This window comes from Gallinula chloropus (genome assembly GCF_964237585.1).
Source record: "Gallinula chloropus genome assembly, chromosome: 21".
NCBI lineage: Eukaryota > Metazoa > Chordata > Aves > Gruiformes > Rallidae > Gallinula > Gallinula chloropus.
Window position 1 is genome coordinate 7986300 of NC_140106.1, and position 23765 is coordinate 8010064.

Below are 23765 nucleotides of genomic sequence, written 5' to 3' on the forward strand. Positions count from 1 at the left end.
CTGCTCCCTCTAACGCTCTGCCAAAACACTCCCTGCTGCCACATCGCTGTCAAAGCTGCCAGCTTCTGCTGTCATCAGCTTGGGCCCCTTCCATTGCAAGGGGATCTCAGGCAAGATGTGGCAATATCTTAGAAAAGGGTGGATATATCCCTTGGGAACACCGATACTTCACCACCACCGAACATCGATCCCCTAAACCATTTGCTCTCACACTGCTTAGCAAACCAACGCTGCCTGGCGATGGCAGAGGGTGACACCAGCTTTGCATTGACAGCCCCAAAGCACCACGGGCTCCTGGTGAATGAGAAGGCTCCATATATCAAACGTAACTTACTATGCTCCAAGCTGCTTGGAAGATGACTCGGACCAAAGCTGCTGGTCCAGCACAGGAGGGAGGTGGGGGCTTGGCAGAGATGTGACACACAAAGTCACACAGCAAGAGACATCTAGCACAGCCACACAAGGGGCCCTACCCCTGGACAATCAGCCAGGACAAGGGGACAATTAAAGCTCACAGTGACTTCCAGCACTCCTGGAATAAGAGAACACGACTGAATCAAGGCAGGATTCCTTCGCCAGGGTTATTCAGAGCCACGCTTTCCTGCACACATGGGATGCACTGTGTGGGTGCTTTGGAAGGAAAGGAAAGCTCACAGGCCTGCAGTGAATGCTGAGGCACAAGGCTGAACCTAAACCAAGCTCAGATGTGGGACAGATAAAGCAGCATGATGCTCTTGTTTCTGCCCCGGTGATGTCATGCAGCCTGCCATCAGGACTGTGGGACAAAGAGCTGCAGACTACAGTCAGAAGGAGAAAGGGAGATAAAGGGAAATGCTTTGGAGACACAAATCACATGGGCAGCACAAGACAGATGTTCTGGCAGGTGGGAGCTCATTGTGTCTCACGTGTAGGCAGGCAGCAGATGAAAACCTGAATGAAGTCTTGAAACAAGACAGTCCAAGACAGGGATGATTTGGACCCACCTTCAATTCCCCCAAGCTATTTTACATATTAGAGGTTAATGTGAAGCTAAAGCTCTCTCACTAGAGGGGAGCAGCAGTACCATCATGGGAAAGGGCCCAGGCACACGCAGGAGGTAAACAAGAAAGTAGCAGGAGGGATGCAAACTGAAGTAGGCTCTCAGCTCTGGATAGAATTGTTTCAGCAGTAGGTGAAAATCAATCTTCCTGAGGCTACAAAACGGCACAGTCCTCTGTATGTGGTTAGACTTTATCAGATCATCCAGGCAATAACTCAAACCAGGAAATTCTTCATGAGCTGCACAGAAAGAAGCATTTAACAGCTTCACTGTGTAATTAGGCAGCATTCAGTCCCACAGTACAATAAATCCAGTGGGCCTGAATCTTCAGCTGTTGGGAAATAGGAAAGTATCCTAAGCCTTAATGAACATGGATCTTGCTTAATCAACATGCTATGATTGACATGTCAATCAACAGCCTATGATTGACTTCAGAATGTGATGGAAAGTTCCCTATGAGTCCTAAGATGGAAAATCTTTGATACCTGTAATCCTTGGGTATATTACTATTAAGGTGAGCATGGAATCAGCAGCCAGATCTCTCTTTTCTGAATATTTTGACCTTTTTTGCCCAACACCTTTTTCAACCCATGGTTTGAACGTTCACTTTGAGTTCTCCAAATGACTTGGATGGTTTCCATCTTGACTTCATTTATTTGGTACATACAGACATTTCTATCACTACATTACCCCCAGATCTGAATGCCATTGCACTTGTAAATGAGGCTGTTGGGAAAAGTAAATCATCTGTACTGAACACATACTGTCCCCTTCCCAGTGCCAGGCCACACGCAGCAGTATCCTCCAAGGTCACGGCTCTGGGTGCAAACTGATTGTCTCCAGTCTATGAGCAGCTGCAGCCCAACAGCAACTTTGCTGGGTTGATTTTCTAATTTTTTTAAAAAAATACTCAAAGTTGGCAATTCATCTTCAACTCAGCTGTGCTATAAGCTCCAGGCTGTCTAAACCTTAGATGACAGAGTAATGAATCTACTTCCAGCTTCAAGTTTAATAGACAACACTTAATATCACTTGCTCTGTGTGGGTTTTCTTTCTTTCTTTCTTTCTTTCCCAAGCACAAACTAATCCCTGAGGGATGGTTTCTCAAAGCAATACCTTTCACTGCTTTCTGAAAAGGAGAATAACTGATCACATCAAAGTCTAGAGCATCTGGGAGAAGTCATCCCACTTCTGGGCCCAGACACGGCGCCTACATGGTCTGGCCCTGAGCTAAGCAAATTAACAATGGCACTTCGTTAAAGGGCACCCATCACACAAGCAATGGGATGCTGGGCCTCTGCATCATGTACTTGTGCTGAAAAGACAGTGCTGGCCAAAAGCCAGGATTCAGGGCTCAGATTTTAACAAATCTAGGAAATAAGAAAAGGCCAGAGGCTTAGAAACAGCTGAGCAGCTGCACAATGCCTGGAGGCCTCCCCTGGGGATGCTCTCATGCTAATGAGAATAATTTGCAATGCAGAACAGATCTTCCTTTTTGGGTTGAGTGCTATCTAGACAGAGCCTGATACAACCCCTGCTCCTGAAGGAATATGGTCCAAGCAAACAAGAGAGAGAGGAAAGCATCCTTTCCTCTATGGCAGGGAGGGAAGATACATTGAAATTTTGAGATGAGGCAGCTCCCCCTTCCCCAGCTCCACAGTCAAGGTCTCCAGACTTGTACCATCATCACCACTCTCTCCTGAGCTTTGATTAGGCCCAAACTTTTCAATTGGACACATCCAACTCCAGCACATCTTGCCAGAGTCCCAGTACAAAGATTGCTTCATAAAACTTTGATGTGACAGTAAACCTGTCCTGTCCATTTTTACCTGATAACATACTGTACTGCGTTCAGTGTCCTTCTGACCTTGGGCTGTTCGTGCTCTGGGTGTAGAAGTTCTTCTCTGTGATGCATTAATTTTTCTCCCAGAATTTCAGGGAAAAACCTACTATCCAGCACTTCCTTCTGCTTCCCTCCAGTGCAGAAGGATGCCCTCTAACAAGGGTATTACACATCCATGAGCTGATACTTTGAGTACAGTGTTAATGACCAAAGCTATGAATATAAATTTATTATCATTGTGCATTTAAGAGCTTGGAACAAGACACCAATATGAAGATATCTTATGTATCATAGACACAGAACCCTGGGCAGGGTTCATCTCTCTTCCCTCCCTCAGCCATTTAGCCTCCAATTGATCAAGTGAAATAGAGTTGCCTCATCCTAAGGCATCTAAAATAGGTCTGCTGAATCACAGCCTTTAAGGGTCTTTGGTAACTCAAACTTTCCTTTATCCAGTTAGGCTTCGCTCCCACCCAACACCCTTTGTTACTCAGGGAAGGACCTGGTACAGCCTGATGCTCCAGCAGGCAAAGGCAAGTGTTCCATCCACAGAGTAAGCAGCACAGGTGCCAAGAAAGCTGCAGAGAAACAGAAGCCAAGCAGTTCTGGGTTGTCTCTGCTTTCTGCTGCTTGCAAGGCTCTCAAAACTAAGCTTGAATTTTTTTCCCTTGTGAAGTTGTCAGAACAATGATTGAGGCTACAAGGGCTGAGGCTACAAGGGCAGCTCTGAGTTTGGTGCTCTCCTGGGGGACTCTGAGCATGGCTTTTGAATTTGTCTCCATCCATGAAACAAAGCTTTCTCTCTCAGAAGTTATGGCCAGGAAGGGTAGGTGGAGAGTCTGTTGGAGGAGGACAGGGTTCATCTGCTTCCCTGTGGCTGTGGGCAGTGCTTTCCTTTAACCCCAGTCTGTGCCCTGCTCCTCTCCTTTCACTTCAGGGCACCAACTTCATATTCATCTGCTCATCATCAGTGACTAGGGGCACTTTTAAAAAACACCCACACTAACACTACACACCCAACAGTTTTCCTACCACATGGAAAATACCCCTCACCCAAAGAGCACGTCCTGCCCAAGGCATTTCCCATCTAACCCCCATCTCCAGCGAGCTGTGCTGCCACCCTGGCACTTTGTCCCCCCATGCAGACTGCATGGCCAGTATCTGTCTCTCCTCATTACTATCTTCATGCTCTGTTTGCCTGGCAGGTGATGCTCTTTTTCATATCACAAAGATATCTTGTTAGCCTGCAAGCCTGTTAGCTGGTTTCCAGTTTCTGTTCCCTGCAGGAACTGGTAGTTTGCATGGGAGAAAAAACAAATTAGCCCTCCAGTCGTGATCAGCTGAAGTGCTCTTTGTTTCTAAGCAATACGGGAATGACAGGGGATTACGGTAATGGCAAGGAGACTGCCTGCTACATCAGCAGAGCAGTAAAGTTACTGCTGCTCCTTGACAGTGTGGAGCTGAGCGCTGCAACTGGGGGGTGCCTGGAGGGATGCTGGAGTCAAGCCCCTCAGAAGCACTGGGATACAGTGAATCGGCACAACTGGGAGCTGTCAAAATACTCATGGGGAAATAAAGGAAGAGAAGCAATGGATTTCCAGGCAGAGTCCCATCCCTGCGTGAAGAGAGGAGCCTGCTGTGTTGTGTTGTGCTGTGAATCTCCTTTCCAGATGCTCAGAGAAGCTGTGCTGCCTTCTAGAGACTAAAGAGGTGAGTGTGGATCGGGGCAGGCACAGGGGTCTGGTGTGTGCTCTTCCCCACACATCTCTCTCCACAGGTTGAGTATTATCAGCTCGGTTTGGAGCAAGAACATGTCAGTCCTTTCTGCTTCGTCTCCTTGACTGACTTGGGAGTTTTGCTTCATGTGCTTAGAAATCAAGCTTGATAATTCCTTAGCTTTCTAGCCTACCAAACCTGTAACATCCACAGCTGCACTGGTCAGAGATGCTGGATGCTGCTGTCACTTCTCACCGATGTGCTCAGGAAAACCTGTCCTATTCCTTCTTGGAATTATTCTTGAACTTGTTCCCTCTTGTGGGACAGAAAATATAGAGACTCAGTTTTGTTTCAGTGCGTGGAAGGCAAATTCCCACAGTGTGGTACCTTTCCATCTCCCCTCCCCCACCCTCCCTGCTCCTGAATTTGGGGGATTCAGAGTTTTAGATGCCTTTGCCTGCAGAGAGCTTCAGCTTTGGGATCCGGCTGCGTTACAGTTGTTGCTACTCAGTGTTTGCATAAAGTGCCATCCGAGGGACTCATCCCAAGGACCTAACATTAGGACACCACAGCACTAGTGGGGGTTTTTCACATGTCTGGTCAATATTTTGGATGGCAAGACTGTACCCATACCCAGGTGTGGTGAAAGCCCTCATGCCAGCACTCATAGCTTTCCCCTTCATGCCCCCGTGCCCAGCTCCCAGGCTTGTCCTCACTTTCCCATCTGAGGTACCTTTTCTCCATATTTAGTCAGCCAAGGCTGAGCTTGGCTTCCAGATGCTCTGAAACTCTGTGTCGCTCCGTAGCAAAGTTGTTCCTTGCAACATCCTCTGCTTGGCAGGAATTGCCTCTCCCTGTAGGTTTGTAAGATGGGCAGCTGAGCGGGACTAACAAGCAGCTCGGTGGGCAAAGGAGACACTTCATTAAGGAATCTTAGCCTAAATTCTGGACTTGTAAATCTGCTTCACAGCTTCTAATCCTAAACTGTGTCCCATAGGCTTCCATCTCTCCTAGAGCCAGTCTCAGCAGGCAAACTGATAATGAGGATGGATGTCTGTCCCTAAAGGAAAAGTGGCTGTTGCCAGAGCCTGGTGAGAAACCCCAGGCAACAGAACCCACCCCGGTGCCTTAGTTGTTGCTAAACAATACTGGGCTGACAAAGGTTGGTTCCAGTGGCTGGAGCCAGCCTGAGGAGGCTCCCTAAAATAGCCTCCTGCTCTATTCTTATATGGGAACCATAGCAGTGAGTGGAAGTCGCTTCTGGGAATCGCATTGTTTGTCTTTGTCTCCTTCAGGGGGTGATGACCAGCGCAGAGCACGGCCACCCGCATCCTCGGCACGGCAAGCTTGACCCTTCCCTGCAGAGCAAGCCAGAAGCCCATGTAAATAAACTGTAATTCACAGTCCAGGAGCTCCAGTGACAACTGCTCCACAGCATGGAGAGCTTTGATTGACACTTCAGACCCCGAAGATGGGTAGTGGCAGGTATCTCAAATGACATGGATGTGCAGATGCAGCAGCCTTCACCCAGCCAGGTTGCTTCTAAGCCAGTTTTAAGGCAGAATCGAGACTAACACAAGGTAATCAAAAGAATCAGTGATTTCCTCTTGGGAGAAATCTACATTTGAGACCCTTGGAGTTGCTTAATACAATGCTACTTAAATATTGACTCTTCCCAAAGGGGCAGAAATGATTTTAACCTGCAATTCCAGTATTTCTCATCACAAAATCCTGGAAAGTAGCATAAATAGTCACAGTTGTGTGTAGCCTCCCTTCTGCACCCCAAGAATAATGCAAGAGGAGTTAAATTTGACTTGGAAATGGTGTCTATTAACTGTGCTATAATGGTAAACAGGGGTTTTTAGATTTTGTTAGTATGTTTCTGGACCCTTCTCATTGTTCCTGGTGCTGCACTTCTAAGACATTCTTAAAAAAATCTTTTCCCCAGCAAAACCAGGCAAATGGTGCCTGTGGGACCTTCCAAGAACTGATCTCATCACTCTTTCCACCTGAAAAGGGAGTCAAGTAGATCAGCCTCATATGAGCAGTAGTGGCCACTCACCATGGCTTTCCTCCCTGGAAACTCCTCCGACTGCTCCAACTGCACCCACCCTGTGGGGCCTGTGAACATTTCAAAGGCCATTCTACTCGGTGTCATTCTAGGGGGGCTGATTGTTTTTGGGGTTTTGGGTAATATCCTGGTTATCCTCTCCGTAGCCTGCCACAGACACCTTCAGAGTGTTACCCACTATTACATCATTAACCTGGCTGTAGCCGACCTCCTTTTGACTTCCACCGTCCTGCCCTTCTCAGCCACTATGGAGATTTTGGGCTACTGGGCCTTTGGGAGAATCTTCTGCAACATCTGGGCAGCTGTCGACGTGCTGTGCTGCACTGCTTCCATTATGAGCCTCTGCATCATCTCCATAGACAGATACATCGGGGTGAGCTACCCGCTGAGGTACCCCAGTATAGTGACAGAGAAGAGGGGCCTCCTGGCCCTGCTGTGCGTCTGGGCCTTGTCCCTGGTGATCTCCATCGGACCCCTTTTCGGCTGGAAGGAGCCCGCCCCAGAAGATGAGACCATCTGTCAGATCACCGAGGAGCCTGGCTACGTGCTGTTCTCCGCTCTGGGCTCCTTCTACCTCCCACTGACCATCATCCTGGTGATGTACTGCCGAGTGTACGTGGTGGCCAAGAGGGAGAACAAAGGCCTGACCTCCGGCCTGAAGACAGAGCGATCTCGCTCTGAAGAGGTGACCCTCCGCATCCACCGGAAGAACGCTCCCGAAGCGAGCGGGTCAGCATCCAACCCCAAGAGCAAGCACCACTTCTCTGTGCGCCTCCTCAAGTTCTCCAGGGAAAAGAAAGCTGCCAAGACCCTGGGGATCGTTGTGGGATGCTTCGTCCTGTGCTGGCTCCCCTTTTTTGTAGTAATGCCTCTCGGTGAGTAAAGAGAAACCCTCTGCCTCTCACAGCTCCTGTCCTGGAGGGAGGGCCACGCTCGTGCCCACACACAATCACCATGATCAGAAAAGCTCTGAGGGGGTAATTTTCTATTGGGAAGTTGCCAAAATCAAAACATTCAGCAGCTCAAAGCAGAGAATGTAAAAAGAATCAAAGTTTCAGATGAAACAAACCATCTCTGGTTCAGGGAGAAGCAGAAATGTCTGCAGATAATGGAAGGGATTTAGTACTCTCCATACAAACCAGACTCTTTCAGGACTAGGACTGCTATTTCTGACCAACCTCACTACAGGAAAAAGCATCTTTGGGGGGGGTGTGTGTGTGTTGATATCCATGTTTGCAGCCAGCTCAGGTGATGTACATTTGTAGAAGGTTGGGATACAGGTATGTTTGGGTCAGAGTAGCTGTTTACAGACTTGGGTACAGATCTCCTGCAGTGCCCAGCATAATAATTCCCACTCTACAGGGAAAAAAAAAATCAATCAGCTTCCTATCAGGAAGTTACCCTGCGAGATGCCACACTCCAGTTGCACTGAATGTATTTTTTAATTTATCGAATGGCCAGTCAGGAGGCACAGTGAGCATCCTTCAAACTAATTCCATATTCTCTGCCTTCCCTCTATTGTGGGAACCCACTGAGTCCACTGGACAAACTCTGGCTTCAGCCATCGTGCTGAATATGAATATTTCTCCACCAGTTTTAATTCTAAAGGAGAGGAAAGTCAGGGATTTGTTCTGCTTTGCTATCGCTGGAATATAAAGAAGTAATTAGAATTTTAATTAAACCTTGCTCAGTCACCTTTGATGCGATTTCAGGATTTAAAAGCAGAATACTAATGCTGCACCTATATCAGGGTGATGTATGTGGCACACCACACTGAAGTTTGCCCCGCAGCAGCTGCACTAAATAGCAGTGTTTGAGACATGGAGCCCTAAATCTGTGACCTGCTCGAGTCCAACAGCTTTTCTTACAAAGGGTTTACACTGTGTAGGTAAATTGAAGTAACAGTGTGTGGAAGCTTTAGCTAGGAATAGATCAGCGTGTAAAATGAAGAGTAAATAAAACCAGCATGCAAAGATCTGGGGATTTAAAATATTAAAGAAACCAACCACAAACCTCTGTAAAAAGCTGTTGTTTTACCATTAACTCCTCCTGGGTTTACCAAGATCACCAGGCTGCACCACAAAACCCTGTCACTGATGCTGCTGTGTGAAAAAACCCAAAGACACAGAATCTTTTCTGCTGGTCAGTACTGGGAAATGCTGGGAAAAAAAAATAATAAGAGATGTAGATGTTTCATAAGGAGGAGCCCTGAAAGGCCTGGCTCGTGCTGTCCAGGATGTCAGCACGTTGGAATGCTGGTTGCCAAGATGTCTGAAACATACCCAAAAAGGGTTTGTGAGAACACATCAAACACACTTCTCCTCATCCGCAAACGTGGTTGCCCACACAGAGCTGTTGTTAATTAATTTGCTTTGGATTTAAGAAATTTTCTGGACTCAAAGGGTGGCTTTGCATCTTTCTTTGATCCCTTAAAAGGCAGCTTTCTTGAGGTTAGCTTCCCTCACTTTGTGGGGTTACTATGTTATTTTTAAAACCCATGGTAAGCCTTTTGAAACCGGTCTGCTGCTTCTCTTCAGAGACAAAATGCTGTTAAACAGACACGTGGCACAAAATAGGACTCCTTCAAAATGCCACAGGGACATGTGGTGGGACAGACAGTCCCACCCAGAGAGAGAGAGGCTCATCCTGAGATGGTTGCACGCACCACCCTACATCCTCACCATGCACAACGCTGCCCATCGCCAGATCTATTCCACAGCCAGGCACTGCAGAGGGAAGCAAAGCAACCCAGCCAAGACCACACTTCAGATTGTGTCAGGGATTAAACTTTTCACAGCTTCAGTTCCCAAACCACAACTTGTTTTTTTTTTTCAGCTGTGCTCTACAGCATCTTCAAGATGCCCACACATATGTTAACATCAACCCTACCAGCTAAGAGCTGAGCCAACACGGGGAGCACCGGGCTCATCAAAAGCATTTAATAAGTGGAGATAGAGGCCTTTGGGGTGTAGGTGTAGGAAGAGCAAGGGGATGGAAGGACAGCAAGAAGTGGGAAAAGGCATAGCACACACATTGGTAGATGCTGCTGAAAGTAACTGGAGAAACAATTTGAATGTCCCTGCTGTAAGCCAACATCTAATGGAATCAACCAAGTCACCACTCACAATCCGTGTAAGCAGCATCTTTCTTACCTTCTGAGATGTGCAGTTCACTTCAGACAAAGGCTCTGTGCAAGGGGCTCACTCAAACAGTCCCATAGACCTTCTCACTTGGCTTTGACGTTTGTGGGGTGAGCCAGAGAATGGCAGTTCTGTTGCATAGAAAGAACTGAGGTTAAGATTTGATTTTGTCCTCTGTGGAGTGCAAATCCACCCTTCACAACACTTATTCTGTCAAATAAGTGTGTCAAAGCTGTGGATCTGCCCTGGAAGAAGTCAGGTTGTCCTTTCTGAACACTCTTTCTCTCCCTCTTTGGAGGTGACCAGTGGATCACCCCAGTCCCAAAACTTTCCCGTAAGTCTTCTTTGAACTCAACCCGTCTTCACAGGTGGTTCAACAAAACCTTCCAAGGCAAGGCTCAAGCGCATCCCAACCAGACCCACAGTCTTTGTATTCCCCTAACTAACACTCAGTTCCTTTACAGACACACAGCTTCCCTAGGACTAGGAAAGGTCCTTTCCTGGGACAATTTAGGGAAGGCTCAGACAAGTTGAAGTACAGGGTGTGACAACAGTGAGCTCAAATTCTGCTGCTGCTCCACAGTAATGTATGTCTGATGGAGCAGAGTGCTTTCCATTCTGCAGACCTTCCCTTTAATTTCTGTTACATAAAGCAAGCTGTAAACCCAGTCCTGAATTAACTTTACTGGGGGAAACCTTCAGAAACTCTTCCTATACATGTCATTGCCTACATCCAACACTTTAGCTCTACTATTAGGTTATAAAGAAAGACTGATGCCCACATACATCCACACCCCCTGCAATTGCTTCTCAAGCACCTTTTCAGATATGCCCACCAAGCTTTGCTCATTCTACTCTGGGCATCCACCTTTCTGTAAGGGTAAAGCATACTGGGCACATACCCAACAGAAGGAGACATTAACCTTCTGAGTAGATTACCTGCCTGTTTAGGAAATCTAATTGCTTCCACCAGCTGCTGCTTGTTAAGTACAGGCTGATGTTTGGCCCAAGCAGACTATGAGATCAACCTCCCCAGGTAGTACTCTAGGCAGTGTACTACTTAGCCCTTTAGAGAAAGTAGCTAGAAAGGATGCTTCCCATCCACTTTTAGGCTATTGGTCTCACATGTCACCCTCCTCACCTGTTGCATCATTTTCTTAATCTCTCATTACTCTTCTGCAACACTCAATCACCATATTCCCAACTGCTCCATGCCCTCCTTTCCATGAGCACGAACACTGCTGTACTGGAGGGCATGAAGACCCATGACCTCCCTAGGAGGGCTGGCAGGTGATAGGGCTGCTTTTTCGCTTTGTATATCAGCCAAAACCTCCTTATCACCAAGGTCCTTTCTGCCCAATGAGCTATAAAGCAAAGCCCCACTTCTCTTCCCAAAGTTCTGTGAGATCTCACTTTACATTTTGACAAAGGTCTTTAAGATCTTGGCGGAAAAGCCCTTAAATGAGCAATATTGCCTTTGAAACCCAAGCAGCCCCTTTCTCCTAGACACCAGCACACACCCCACCGTACCTGGGTAGAAGCAGCATCCACAAGCAGTTGAGTCTGGGGGTCACCAGACAAGCACAAAACAGAGCCAGGAAAGACCAAGCCTGACCTGACCTACACCTCTCAAAAGAAGCAGAGCTCAAGAGCCTGACCTTATATGCAGCTCCTGGGCCAATGGGCAGAGGATTTGTGGGCAGAAGCCACAGATGAGGCTCATCTGGGCAATTAGGGCTTGTTGGGCCCTGCCATGGAGCACACTGCTTCTGTGTTCCTCTCCAGTTGCTGAAAAAGGACATAGAGAGGTATAGAAAGAAATGCTGACAGCTAGAAGAGTCAGAAAATTCAATGTATGCCCATAGTGATGGTGCCAGTTTTCAAGGGGATAGTGTGGCTGGTGCCACAGGGCAGACCACCACTGGAAGACACTTAGGGGGTGCTCTGGGAAGTTTTCAGAAGGTTTCTTTTCAACAGCATAGCTGACAGTGATTGGAGGTTGTTTTGAGGTGAAACACACCCATCTGATGGAAAAAAGGGAAAAGGGTTGGGGTATGACAAGAAGTCACAGTTTGGGATTGATGTTTCATCTCCACAAACCCTCAGAGGTGAAATACTCACAGAGCTTGGGTTGTTGTCCAGTTTCCATGGTGGGCCAGCCTACATCTATCTGCTTCTGGGTTTTGTTTTCAGAAGCAGAAAGGAGAAAAAGAAAATAAATAGAAAGCCTGAGCCAGGATGTCACAGGGGAAAAACCAGCCCAGACTGCTGAACTGGGCCAGGCAGGGGAGGGCTTTTAGCATCTGTCAATCACTCTCAGGATGAGGAGAGCAGAAAAGATGATGCTGGAGGGTGTTTATATTCGTAGGAGAGTAGTAAATTAGTCTTGTGAACTGACACAAACACTGTCAAGGGAACCCTCTAATCCCATCCACACGCCTGTCTGAGGCTGGTTTCTAATTACTATTTTGTGGCAGTGTTTTTAGCCAAAGGGAATCACTCTACTGTCACTAGAGGTAAGCCAGAGAAATAAAAGGCATTTTTCTACCTCTGCCTTTGATGCAATGTCTCAGGTGAGGAACAGGGACATCCACCAACACCTAGAGACTGGCTGGTTTATCTCTGAGCTGTCCTGTGTGGTTTCCCTTGGCTGTATATGTCATTCCTTGATACGTGTTTTAATAAGGTTTAACTCTGGCACCTTGCTTGCGGTCCAAAGGTGTGTGTTCATACCCACTCAGCTGTAAGTGGGAAACTTATTTTTGGAAGTCAGAGGTGGCCAGACACAATGGAAAAGCTGGAGATGTTCCTATACTGCCAGTTGAGAAATTCATCTGCCTTAATCACACTGCTAAGGCATGACAGATCTGTGCCCGAAGGGGTTAGGGGCTTTGGGGGCACAAAAAGGCAGCAGTTGTGATTCATCCCTCCCCCATGGTTTAAGCATCATGATGATGGGAACTGCCACGGTGTGAGGTTCAGTGAGAGCCGGGATCCCTCAGTAACTGGAGGTGCTGATCAGAGAGTCCCCAGTTTCCTGCAGAATCCAGGCAAGTCTTGTTGATGCTGAAGCAGTGGGTAGTATTGTCTTGCCTGTGAAGGCAACATGAGAGAGAAGGTGTTTACATGATGGGAGAGTAAATAAGTTTGATGAGGAGGAAAATAAGGGAGAGAAAGCAAAAGTGTTCCTGGGAAGCAGAACCGTGTAGAACTGCAGCAGCCTTCCAGGAACTGCTGCATTTCCCCCACACAGAAGGTAAATAGCTCGACTGCTTCTTGTGAACCACCTCCCTCCTTCCTCAGAATTGGGTATGTGGTCTCACAGTAGTAAATATAAGCACGGGATCCTCCTGTCCCTCTTTATTCAGAGGGCAGAGAGTACAGCAGCAGCTACATGCTCCCTCCCCATTGTCACGGCCGGGCTCTCCTGATATCCAGAGAAACAAGGCTCTGAGTCCCCTTTGGTGGTGGTGTTCAGGTGACAATAATATAATTAACTGAGTAAAGGCTGTGGCAACCTAACCCTCCATGTAGTTTTCATATCAGAAAATGCTTAACTCCATCCAGAGCTGGATTCCTCACACTGGCATTTCAGTGTGTTCCCTCAGCAACGCACAAATAAAAGTGAAAAAAGGGGGGAGAACCCAGAATGAAGCCCCAGCTCCTTCCCTGGAGCTCAGGTCAGGGAGAAGGGTGTTTACACTCCTTGAGTCATGAAGCACAAGTGTCTGCATGCAGGCAAAGCCATTGAATGGGGAGAAAATAAGATGTGAAGACAAAGAGCCAAGACATTTCCTTGGCAAGCTCGTGGTTTGGGGTTTGGGGGCTTTAATCTTCTTTTTTTAATCACGAGGGGCGTTTTCATCAGCACAGGCTGGAAAGGCTTGGCTGGTCAGGGTTGGTAACTCAGCTACACCGAGCCAGTGGCAAAGATGCTGCCACATCCCTGCGGCCAACATCTCTCTGCCGTTAGCGAGCCCTGCGAGTCGTGTCCCACTGACTCATAACGCAGCCAGGCAGCGGAAGGAGCGGGCGGTATTAATAGCCCTTTACCCTGAAAACAAGAGAGGGAAAGGGGAGGCAGCTGTGAGGCTCCGTGACCCACAGCCATGGCTCTTCTGCACGCACTACCTGCCAGAGGAGGTTTGTCCTTGCCTTCAGAATGCTGCTTCTGCCTTGTGTAGTCACTGCTCTCAAGTCCCCGGGGTAAACGAACCAGGAATGTGATTTTTCACTCGCTCTCAAATGTCGTGGTGCAATTTAGGACTTGTTAGTGATTGAAAGGAGATGAGTGATTCTCTCCCTCCGCCCAGCAAATGTCAGGATTTGTCCTCAGGATGGATACACAAGGGAGAGATGCTCAGCTTTCACTGGAGATGATAATTCCTGTATTATTAACCCCAAGGATCCCAAAATCACGACTGACAACCACACAGTGACAAACTCGTGAGACAGGCTGAGACAGACTCATCTTTTCAAACCACTCTCTGAACCACTCAGTTTGAGGGTTTTGGGGGTTTTTTTTGTTAATTATCAAAGGAAAGCTCAGATTTGTTGTAAGTGCATGACTCCAGGAGCAAGGGCTTCAGGACAAATACCAAATATCTCAAAAATGTTAGCAAGGAGATCCAGAATCGTTCTGCTGCAGTGACAGCACGGGAGCTGGAATCTCACTGACAAGGGAAGTGGTTTGAGGAACAATGAGATTATTTGGATTCACATGGGTAACAAAACCTCAGTTTACCTTCCCATGGCTTTTTATCGGCTTTCTAAATCTGCAGTTGCCCACAGTGAATCTGGAAATAGTTGCTTGCTGAGATGTTTGCTCTTTGCCAGAAATATCATCCATCGCAAGCGGGTACAATGTGGAACGGAGCATAAATTAGGGCTGAAGAAATCCAGCTAATCAGAGCACCGTTCCCAGGCAGGCACAGGCCTCTTGCCTGCCCTTCCCACCTCTCACCGGTGTCCAAACACCCACGCCCCTCCTGATGCCCCAGAGACCTGAATTCAGGCCTCTGTGGAGAGGCAAACTCTCACTCCTCCTTCTACATCTGTTCATTGTGGGTCAGGGATATCTGGGCACAAAGTCACCCCCTGATCCAGACACAATATGCCTGGGACAGGCCTGTGTAGGACTCAGCAGATGCTTGTCCCCTTCCTGCATCGGGTGCATTAATTGGACTGTACTAAAACCAGGTTTCCTACTGTCCGAGGGTTCTTTGATCCCATTTTTTTTTCCCACAGAAAACACTTTCCATAAGGGAGCAGCAGGGTGAGACGTGCTGGGAGAGCTTCTCTGTACAGAGTGCAGCTGCTGCACGTCTGCAGCAATGCACGTATATATATATATATATATATATGTATATATATAAAAATATGCCTTCCAGAAGGTGGCTTGGGTTTTGACCCGAGCTGGAGTATAGAATGCCAGCCCTATGGAATAAAGTTCAGGGCTGACATGGAGCTTGGGAACACAAGACATACCAGAGCAGACTGCTGCATGAGAGATGTAGGCTGCCCTGGTACAGACTTAATCTGCGTGGGGACAGCAGTGCTCCTCATCCCCGGGGTCTTGAGGGCAATTGCTCTGGAATAGCTGCTGCCCCCCAGCTTGACCCCTTTAGGGCAGATCCCAGGACCTGAGCTCTGCCTCCCTGTAAGCCAGACCACTGTCCCAGCTCCAGTTTGCTGTGACTGTGTTATTTGCTATACATGAGGCAGGGGATGCTGGGATTTTTGTTTGGCTTCCGTGCAAGGTTTAAAAGGGGCACTTCTCCAGATGCCCCAGGATACTTCAAGCCCTGATAACATGACGTGACACTAACAAAGGCTGTTGGTTCTCTGCTCACAAGGTGCACAGGCACTGCTGTTGCCTCCTGAGTGGAGCTGGCAGCTGCTGACTTCTGGGTACCGCAGGCAGCTGCTCTGTGGAAGCGCTGAGAACACGGGCATCACGGCTCTGCGGGTCACTGCTGGTCCCTCATCATGAGTGGGCACAGCCCTGATCTCACCAACACTGGCATGTGCACATACACACCCCTTCCTGCCTGTGCTCTGGCACAAGCACCAGGCTCATACTGTACAACAGAGGGGAATGAAGGAGCGAACATTAGGAGAGCTGCAAGATTTACTGGCAGGGATGGGGTTTAACACCACTATGGATCCATGGGTCACAAGAATGAACCATATCTGATTCCCATGGCACTGCCAGTGATGATACAGAGCAGAGTCATATCCCAAGTTTCTGCAGGCTGGCAGCTTCTCAGTCCCTCTGTGCTGTCCATCAGCGAGACGAAGCACAAGCACGACATCAGCAGTGGCTTTTAAACAACCTATAATCAAGCAGCTCTGTAACTTCTGACAAATGACAAAGTCAAATTACATCTTTGTGACTGAATTGGCACTTACTCACCAGGAGGCACAGGGAAAACTTATCTCTCAGATCTGGAGAAACTTCCAGTTGACAAACAGGAAAATAAACGATGAGGGAAAAGAAGGCAATCCTGACATTTTCAGGGGTGAGTGATGAAATACTGAATGGCAAAGCATCTCAGGAGGCTAATAGCACATTTTACTTGATTTAATTTTCCTATAACAAGCAATTGAATTGTGCTACTGACACTTGAGAGCCCTCAACCTTTTGAAAACAAGGCAGGAGTTCAAGCACCATTTAGTCAATCTCCAATCCGAAGGCATGAAAAGATCAGTTGAAGTTTACTTTGCTGTTCACCCAGCACAGGCTGCGGGGAGGCAACGGACAATGAAGCCTCTAAACTGCAATCAGTTTTGTCATTATTTACCATTTCATTCCTGACAGCACCAGGGAAGACATTAAGGCCTGGGAGTAGGATGGAGAATTAGTTTTAAGAAAGAAATCTTTTCACTTCTAAAGTGCTGCTCACTACCCAGCTCTATCAGAGGGTACCTGGATGGCAGCACTTTGCTGCTGTCCCAGCATCCTCTGGGAAGGGACAGGATTCACTGAGGACTTGGAGAATCTTTTCTCCTTTGCCAGATACTCTGGTAGGCAACAGATGAGGGAAAGTTTCTGAATGGGGAGGTAACCAGGTGCCTGCAAGAGAAGGGCATTACTTGCTGTGGCCCTTTAAACAGGCCATCGCTCCCATACAGAGGCGCAGAGCGGCTGTGAACACGTCAGCAGCTCCTCACAGCAGCCCCACAACCCGCTGTTCTGTACAACTGGTCACTGTACAGAGAAGATGCAGGAAGTGAAATATTTCTTGCAGTTCAGTGGCTTAAGGTTTAAACTCACTGACCTCAATTTATGCTGCTCTGGAAGCTGAAGAAGCTGCCAGTGTAATTAAGAGGAGGGTCCAAATTCTTTCTAGTGGGATTTTACATCTCGCTCTGTCACATTTTGGCTCCATTGAGCATCAGTTCCAGCTTCAGCCCTTCCAGGATGTTACTGACAATATTTCTCCCTATCACTGTTTGTGCTGTCCCACTCACAGGACAGTTCCCAGTTACAACAAAGCCCAGAGGCAGCAATAACCTGGTCTAAACCTACAAAACATCACTGACTAGCATGTCCAAGTGCTCAGCAGAGCAAAGCTACCGTCCTAAAGCCCAAGTCATATCCACCACTGGAAAGAAAATGTTAAAGGCAGCGTGTGATGGGGTCTGCAGAGTGCCAAGCTCGCATGCTGTCAAAGCTACTTCCTTTCCTTTTCACTCTGTGTTGTACCAAGGCAACAAGTCCCTACACTGATGAACCAAAAAAGGTTACATTAATAAATTAGCATGCAGATCCCCACCCCAAAAAAGAGAGCAAGAGACAGACTCTGACACTGGCTATTTTCTATTTTTAAGAGGCTTTGGCAAGGCACTAGCATTCCATTCAGAGCGAGCCAGAAGTTGCAGCAAACAGGAATTGTTATTGTTTACCAGCTCTTACACTCAGCCTCACACAGCTGATTCCCTAAACCCAGATTTGTTTCACCTTTTGTCTCGCCATAAAATGGGAAGGCAGTACATATGCTGCAATTAAATGAGGAAATAAAGCAAAAATTGAGCATGATTTGGGCATTTAGAAGCCTCTCATTATTTTTCATCTGCCAACGACTTTCAGCCAGCAAGTTCTTTCAGAACATTGTTTGGTTGCTCTTCACTGAAGGAAAACAGCATTGATTTGCTGAGCAGGATTCTTGGTTGAGGATGTGCCTGCTCACTCGTGCTTAACTGCAAAACAGCATTTGCCTTCTCTAGGGCATCATCAGGGGTCTTAGAAACTGGTTGACTCTGAAACGGGTGGCAACGCTGCTTTACCCAATCAGCCTGGGGCAGGCACGGAGGCAGCGAGGCTCGTGCTTGGTGCCTGGGCTGGGCAATCCAGCTGGGATTGGAATCAGAGGCTCGGCTGCTCCAATGCCAAGAGCGAGCTTCGGTGGCATGTCCACAGCACCCTTGGGCATTCTGACTCAGCCTCACTTCTTCGCTCGTGCCTTAGGGGACCTCTCTGGGGTCGGGGGGAACTGGAGGGCTTCTCACCCTGCTGACCTCCTGGTTCCTCCGGGGCAGCAGCGTGTTCTTGGGACACATCAGCCCATGCAGAGGGCAGGAGCTGCTGCAGGAAGACGTTGCTCTGCGTTGTACAGAGCAGACCACACTCATCAGACCGAGCAGGGCGGCAATCACGCTGAGCTGTTCCCATCACCAGTTCAGGCAATGTTTGGATACTTCCTCACACAGGCAGAGCCATCCCTGAGAATTCTTTCCTGGCTCCTGCACTTGCTGCATCTTCATTTGACAGATATAGGTAGGAAAAGATGCAAAGCACAGTTCAGCAGCTATCAGAATTAAATTGGAACACGCTCTGATTGTGTTATTGCCTTTCCCCAAGTCAGGGGAGGTGCAACAAACAGATCGATCCCTGCAAAGCCTGGGAGCTGCTTGCAGTCGAGCTGCAGAGGATGACAATGGTATTGATGCCCAAATCTTCCTCAGTATTTCTTTCAAGGTGCTCATACTTACAATTCTTCTGGGGGAAAGCAGGAAGACAAGTGTTTGTCAGTGCTAAAGGTTCTGTTTGTTACAAACCTGACTACAAAGCCCAAAACAAGCCAATCATGTTTGCTGGGGAATTATTTTTCTTCCTGTGCCCAATGTAATTACTGACACTGGGATGATAGAACCGCCTTGGGCTTTCCCCCATCTGTTAAAGGAGGTAAGGAACAGCCTTCTCCCTTGATGACATACAGCAAGTATTTTTCTCTTTCTCTAGTTCTAGATTAAGTTTACAAAGTTGTTCTTAGAAGTGCTATTACCAACTATTCCCACCCCAGCATCAGGCAGAGCTGAGTTTGCTGGTTCATTCACGTTCAGAATAAACCGGGTTTATTTCTAAGCAGAGAGAAGTACTCGGTAAGAGAATCACAGGATCTTGCTAGAATGGCCACTTCCCAGTGTCCTTCAAGAAAACCGACACATTTCTAAATGATTCTCCATAAGCAGCAGTGTTGACTCTTTGATATGTTAAATACGTCTTTGTAGCTTTACAAGAACATCTCTGCATGACAAACCCCCCTGAGCTCTTACTGACATCCAACTCAAATCATTTAAGTAGATCTTTGCTTATAAAAGCAGTAAGGAGCTCAAGTTGGAGCTGAGCGGGGTTTGGCATTTGGGAAAACGTTCCCAAGACTTTAAATCAGCAGATAACTCATAATTAAATCATATGTTATCATCTACCATAATCTATTTTCTAAAAGGTTATTAGTAATGCTGTTCAATTTTCAACTCACGAGGTCACTTGTAGTTGACTGTTGTTGTGCCAAGACAGTGAGGACTAATGAACGCACAATTTACGGCTCTGTCACTGATATGCAGAATAAAATGCATCAAAATATTCCAATTTTTTTAATACTATCCTCCCTTCTACAGAGGAAAAAGTCCCATATTACTTTACCTACTAAGGAGCCCTCTAAGTTCTTTCCTTCTGAATCCCCTCTGGGAGGTAACCTTGCAAGTGTGTATCAGGATCTCTCTCATGGCTGTCCCTGAGATGCTCTTCGGTGTTCATTGATGTAAGAGAGGAACTTTCTTTTAGCTGCTCTGAATTCTACATACATTCCATGGGACTGAAACATGTGGAACTCTAGATTTTCTAAAGGTTTCAAGGGAAAATGAGCACTCAATACTTTATCATTTCTAAGACTTAGCTACAATGCAATCAACTTAGTGATCTGCCTTTCCACTTACTCAGACTCCTCAAACAGTGTGATTTTCTTGCCATTTGAAACCCCTCTTGATGACCTCCAGGCTACGGCTGTCAGTTGGATAATTAGTCTTGAATTAGGAGTCCCAGAGGAAGCAGTTTGCCCTGGTCACTTGACACCAATCCTCTTGCTTGCCTCTCTGGCTGTAAATGGGAATGCAACACTTGTATAACAAAGCATGTGTCTTCATTACTGGTAGAACATCCGTGTAGTTGTCTAACACCACATATTCTGTGAGACTTGTTCCTGCAGGACTTGGGCTTCAAGTCATAAATTTCCCAAGAAAGAACAGAATCTTATTTACTTTTTTTTCCAGTGTTTAAGTTCCTTTGGTTACCTGCAATTTCTCACTGCCTCTGCCTCAATGCTGTGTGTATTTTCCATTTCAGGTTCTTTCTTTCCTGCAATCAAGCCCCCAGACACCCTTTTTAAAATAACATTTTGGCTTGGATATTTAAACAGCTGCATCAACCCCATAATCTACCCCTGCTCAAGTCAAGAGTTTAAGAAAGCGTTCCAAAACGTCCTGAGAGCGCAGTGCCTCCCAAGGAAGCAAGCAGCAAAGAAGCAATCCCCCAGCTTCAACCTCAACCATCCCACCAACCAAAGCATGGAGAGCAGCAGAGGTGTCGTCCGCATCCCCGTTGGCTCAGGAGAAACCTTCTATAAGATTTCCAAGTCGGATGGGGTCTGTGAGTGGAAGATATTCTCTGCTGTGCAAAGCATGCCTGCGAAGAACGCTGTTTCCAAGGACTGTACTGCTGCCAAAGCAAAGAGTAAAGGTTTCCTCCAGGAATGCTGCTGTGCAGGCACTTCAGGGAACCTCGTCCATGAAAACTGTAAAGTGCCAACCATTAAAATACACACCATGTCCCTCAGTGAAAATGGGGAGGATGTCTAAAGGACTGAGGTGCCTAGCAGCATAGGCTGGAGAGTTCATGGCTGGGCTAATGGGATGTTGCTCTTTTTGTTGGGAAGAGGGAGTAGATGCTACAGCAGTGGAAGGGATCCAGGTGAAGGGCCAAAGCATTAGAGGTGTGGTGTCTTTGAGAGCTGGTAGCCTGAACAAAAACCCTTAGAGATGGTGAACGACTTCAGTGGATGGTGGGCACCCTACAGTCTTCCAGGAGACTGACCTCTGCAAGTCCTTTGCCTGATGTTAAAAGGCTTCATTTTCACTGTATCCCCATTTCAAAGTTTTCAATTTAGGTGCAATGGGGGAGAAAAGAGCAAAATACAAAGACCTCATGGTGATGTCGACATGGATACTCTGAGACAGCTCCACATTCAGTGATGACTCTCACCCCCCAAAAAACTAAACCTTGGGTTCAACAGCCACTAGAGCTGAGGTTGGGAGGCTCAGGGCTTAGGACAGTGTTTACAGATCTCTGCTTACTTTCCATTAAGGGACTGTGGACAAGAATGATTTCCTACCATGTCTTGCTTCTTTTGTTCATGTCCAAGTTCTGGCTTAGTGAGGTCCTGCATGTCTTGTTGAAGAGAACAGGAGCTCTTTGGATTTGCATCTCCAGCTGGGCAGCCTCAGTGGGCCTCATGCCTGGGTTCCATCAGGTGGAGATTTGATCTTCTGTAATGCCCTCAAGGCTGCTTGTCCTCAGCCTGTCTGGACAGGTGGTCACAGCACCTCACAGGGCACAGAAAGCATCATTCTCTTGGCTCTTGCCCAGCTTGGAGTCACTCTGATTTTCCCTTTGTGCTGTGGATTTCTAAATACCATTCCCAAGGGAAACTCGACCCAAGTGGCTGCACTCCACATACCTTCAGAGACCAACCAGAGCTTTTCCTTTTTGTACCAGCAACTTCCAGATCTCCAAACAAAACCAAATGGAAATCTGCACGTGCCCTAGGGCTCCTTGGAAGGTCTCTGCACTTTGATGAGGGTCTAATAAAATTCAAAACTAGGTAAGTCATCATCAGAAAAGGCCCAAAGCAATAACTGTCACTCATCCATTTGTTTTTCCTTCTTCTGAGGCCAGCAGGGACCTGCAGAAAATGCCAGTAACCCCTTGCTCAGGTGCTTGCTAGCCAGACCAGTGCCCCCGTCACTGGAAAAGCAGCAGATGCTTTGCTGTCTCCCTGCCACATTCCTCCTCTGACTCCTTGAATACCAAGTGCTCCAAGTTCTCTGTGAGATCCTGGGTACCCCAGAGTCAGGAACTTTGCCCTCATTCTGCACAGAGGGAGTTAGGCATGTTAAATGACTTCAGGACACACATCCCCATGAGAAAGGGCCATCCTTTGGGAATTTGGGAGAAAAGCATTTGGAAGCATGTTATATTTTAATATAGCTAATCCAAATAAATAAATAAATGAGCTGTTCAGCATCTGGAATAAATAGTGGGAGGAATTCTCTGTACAACATTAGAAATAAGCAGCTCTTGACATAACTCCTTCTGAGTCTGCCAAGAAAGAATGCAGCTTCTTGAAACAACACGTAAGCCTCTACTCATGTCTCAATGTCAGCTCCTGTGCTGAGTATCCACTGGCTTGAAAAGGGAAAGGGCTTAAGATAAGGTCAGATTTTACAGGACCGAGCCTTAAGGGACACCTTGACATTATTGATAAGGAATTGCTAACTCATCTCTTTCAGTATTAAGTTCCCAACATCAAGAGGATTTCAGTCTTCCACATTTTTTACTTATACATAAAGGAGATGTCTTTCCTCCTGGACACACACATTTGCAGCTAGAAAATTATCAGACAATTTGCAAAAGTAAAATCTGGCCCTTGGAGCTCCTGTGATACCATCACTTGGCACAGCCCTGGAAGCAGCGAGCATCCCCAGCCTGTAACTGCACATCACACTGTACATGGCCAGGATGCTAATCAAGCACTGACACTCTAAGTGTTGAGGAACATCTTACAGGGGCTTCTAGGTGGTCATACATCACATGACACAGACAGCTTGCTTATCCCAGCCTTCAAATGACTGGGACAATTAAGCTGACAGCTCTCAGCTCAGCCTGCAGCAGTCCTGAAGACAGGGAGAAGACACTCGAGTTTGGAAGCACAGTGTTTTCCAGACCATTGAGCTGCTGTTGTGTTTGGTGGGCTGGTGCGTGGCACTGTCTACCTCTTCTCACACTTGGAAAATGAAATGTCTGGTGTAGTTCATTAGCTGAAGCAAGTAGTTCGTTATTCTCCCACATGGATGCTGCATAAGAAAGGTACAGAATGTCCCGAACAAGTTAAAATTAGAGAAGCCTTGAAATCAAATCCCTGGACCCAAACCCCTATTGATTTCCCAACGTGTGCACTCACAGACAGCCAAGCTGCAGTCTTAGCCCATTTTTAGTGCAAATAAGAAACCTGCCTCACCCCTTAAAGCTTTTCATGGGGTTTTTCCCTCAAGTCTAGAATTTTAAACTTTAAGTGTTGAAATACCATGAAAAAAAAAATATTCTCATGGTACTTCAAGCCAAGACCAGAAGCACAAAGCTGGAAATCTCATAACAGAGTCACGTGAGACTCGTGGCTGAGGTTTTCAGTCTCACGGGGTTCAAACACGTGGGACTTTTCCTTGAGCAAAACCTGAACTCTGAAGCATTTTGAGCAGCACTCGTTCCATTGAGCAGAGCTGGCAAGACAGGGAGTCTTCACTGATTTCCTGCCCAGCCCCCTCTGTGCCCTTATTTAATAACTTGAACTGCGAGGTGATTTGCAGCGTCTCCCCTTTGGAGCTGAAGATTTACAGAGG

At 47.1% G+C, this 23765-nt stretch overlaps 1 protein-coding gene across 1 annotated transcript; it reads left to right on the forward strand.

Annotated features, from left to right (window-relative positions):
* Window positions 1-6661: 6661 nt before the first annotated feature.
* ADRA1A (adrenoceptor alpha 1A) lies at window positions 6662-20948 on the forward strand (the record flags this gene model as incomplete). Its single annotated transcript, XM_084273783.1, has 2 exons — window positions 6662-7544; window positions 20437-20948. 2 exons carry the CDS (start codon window positions 6662-6664, stop codon window positions 20946-20948), a joined length of 1395 nt encoding a protein of 464 aa, XP_084129909.1.
* Window positions 20949-23765: the final 2817 nt, after the last annotated feature.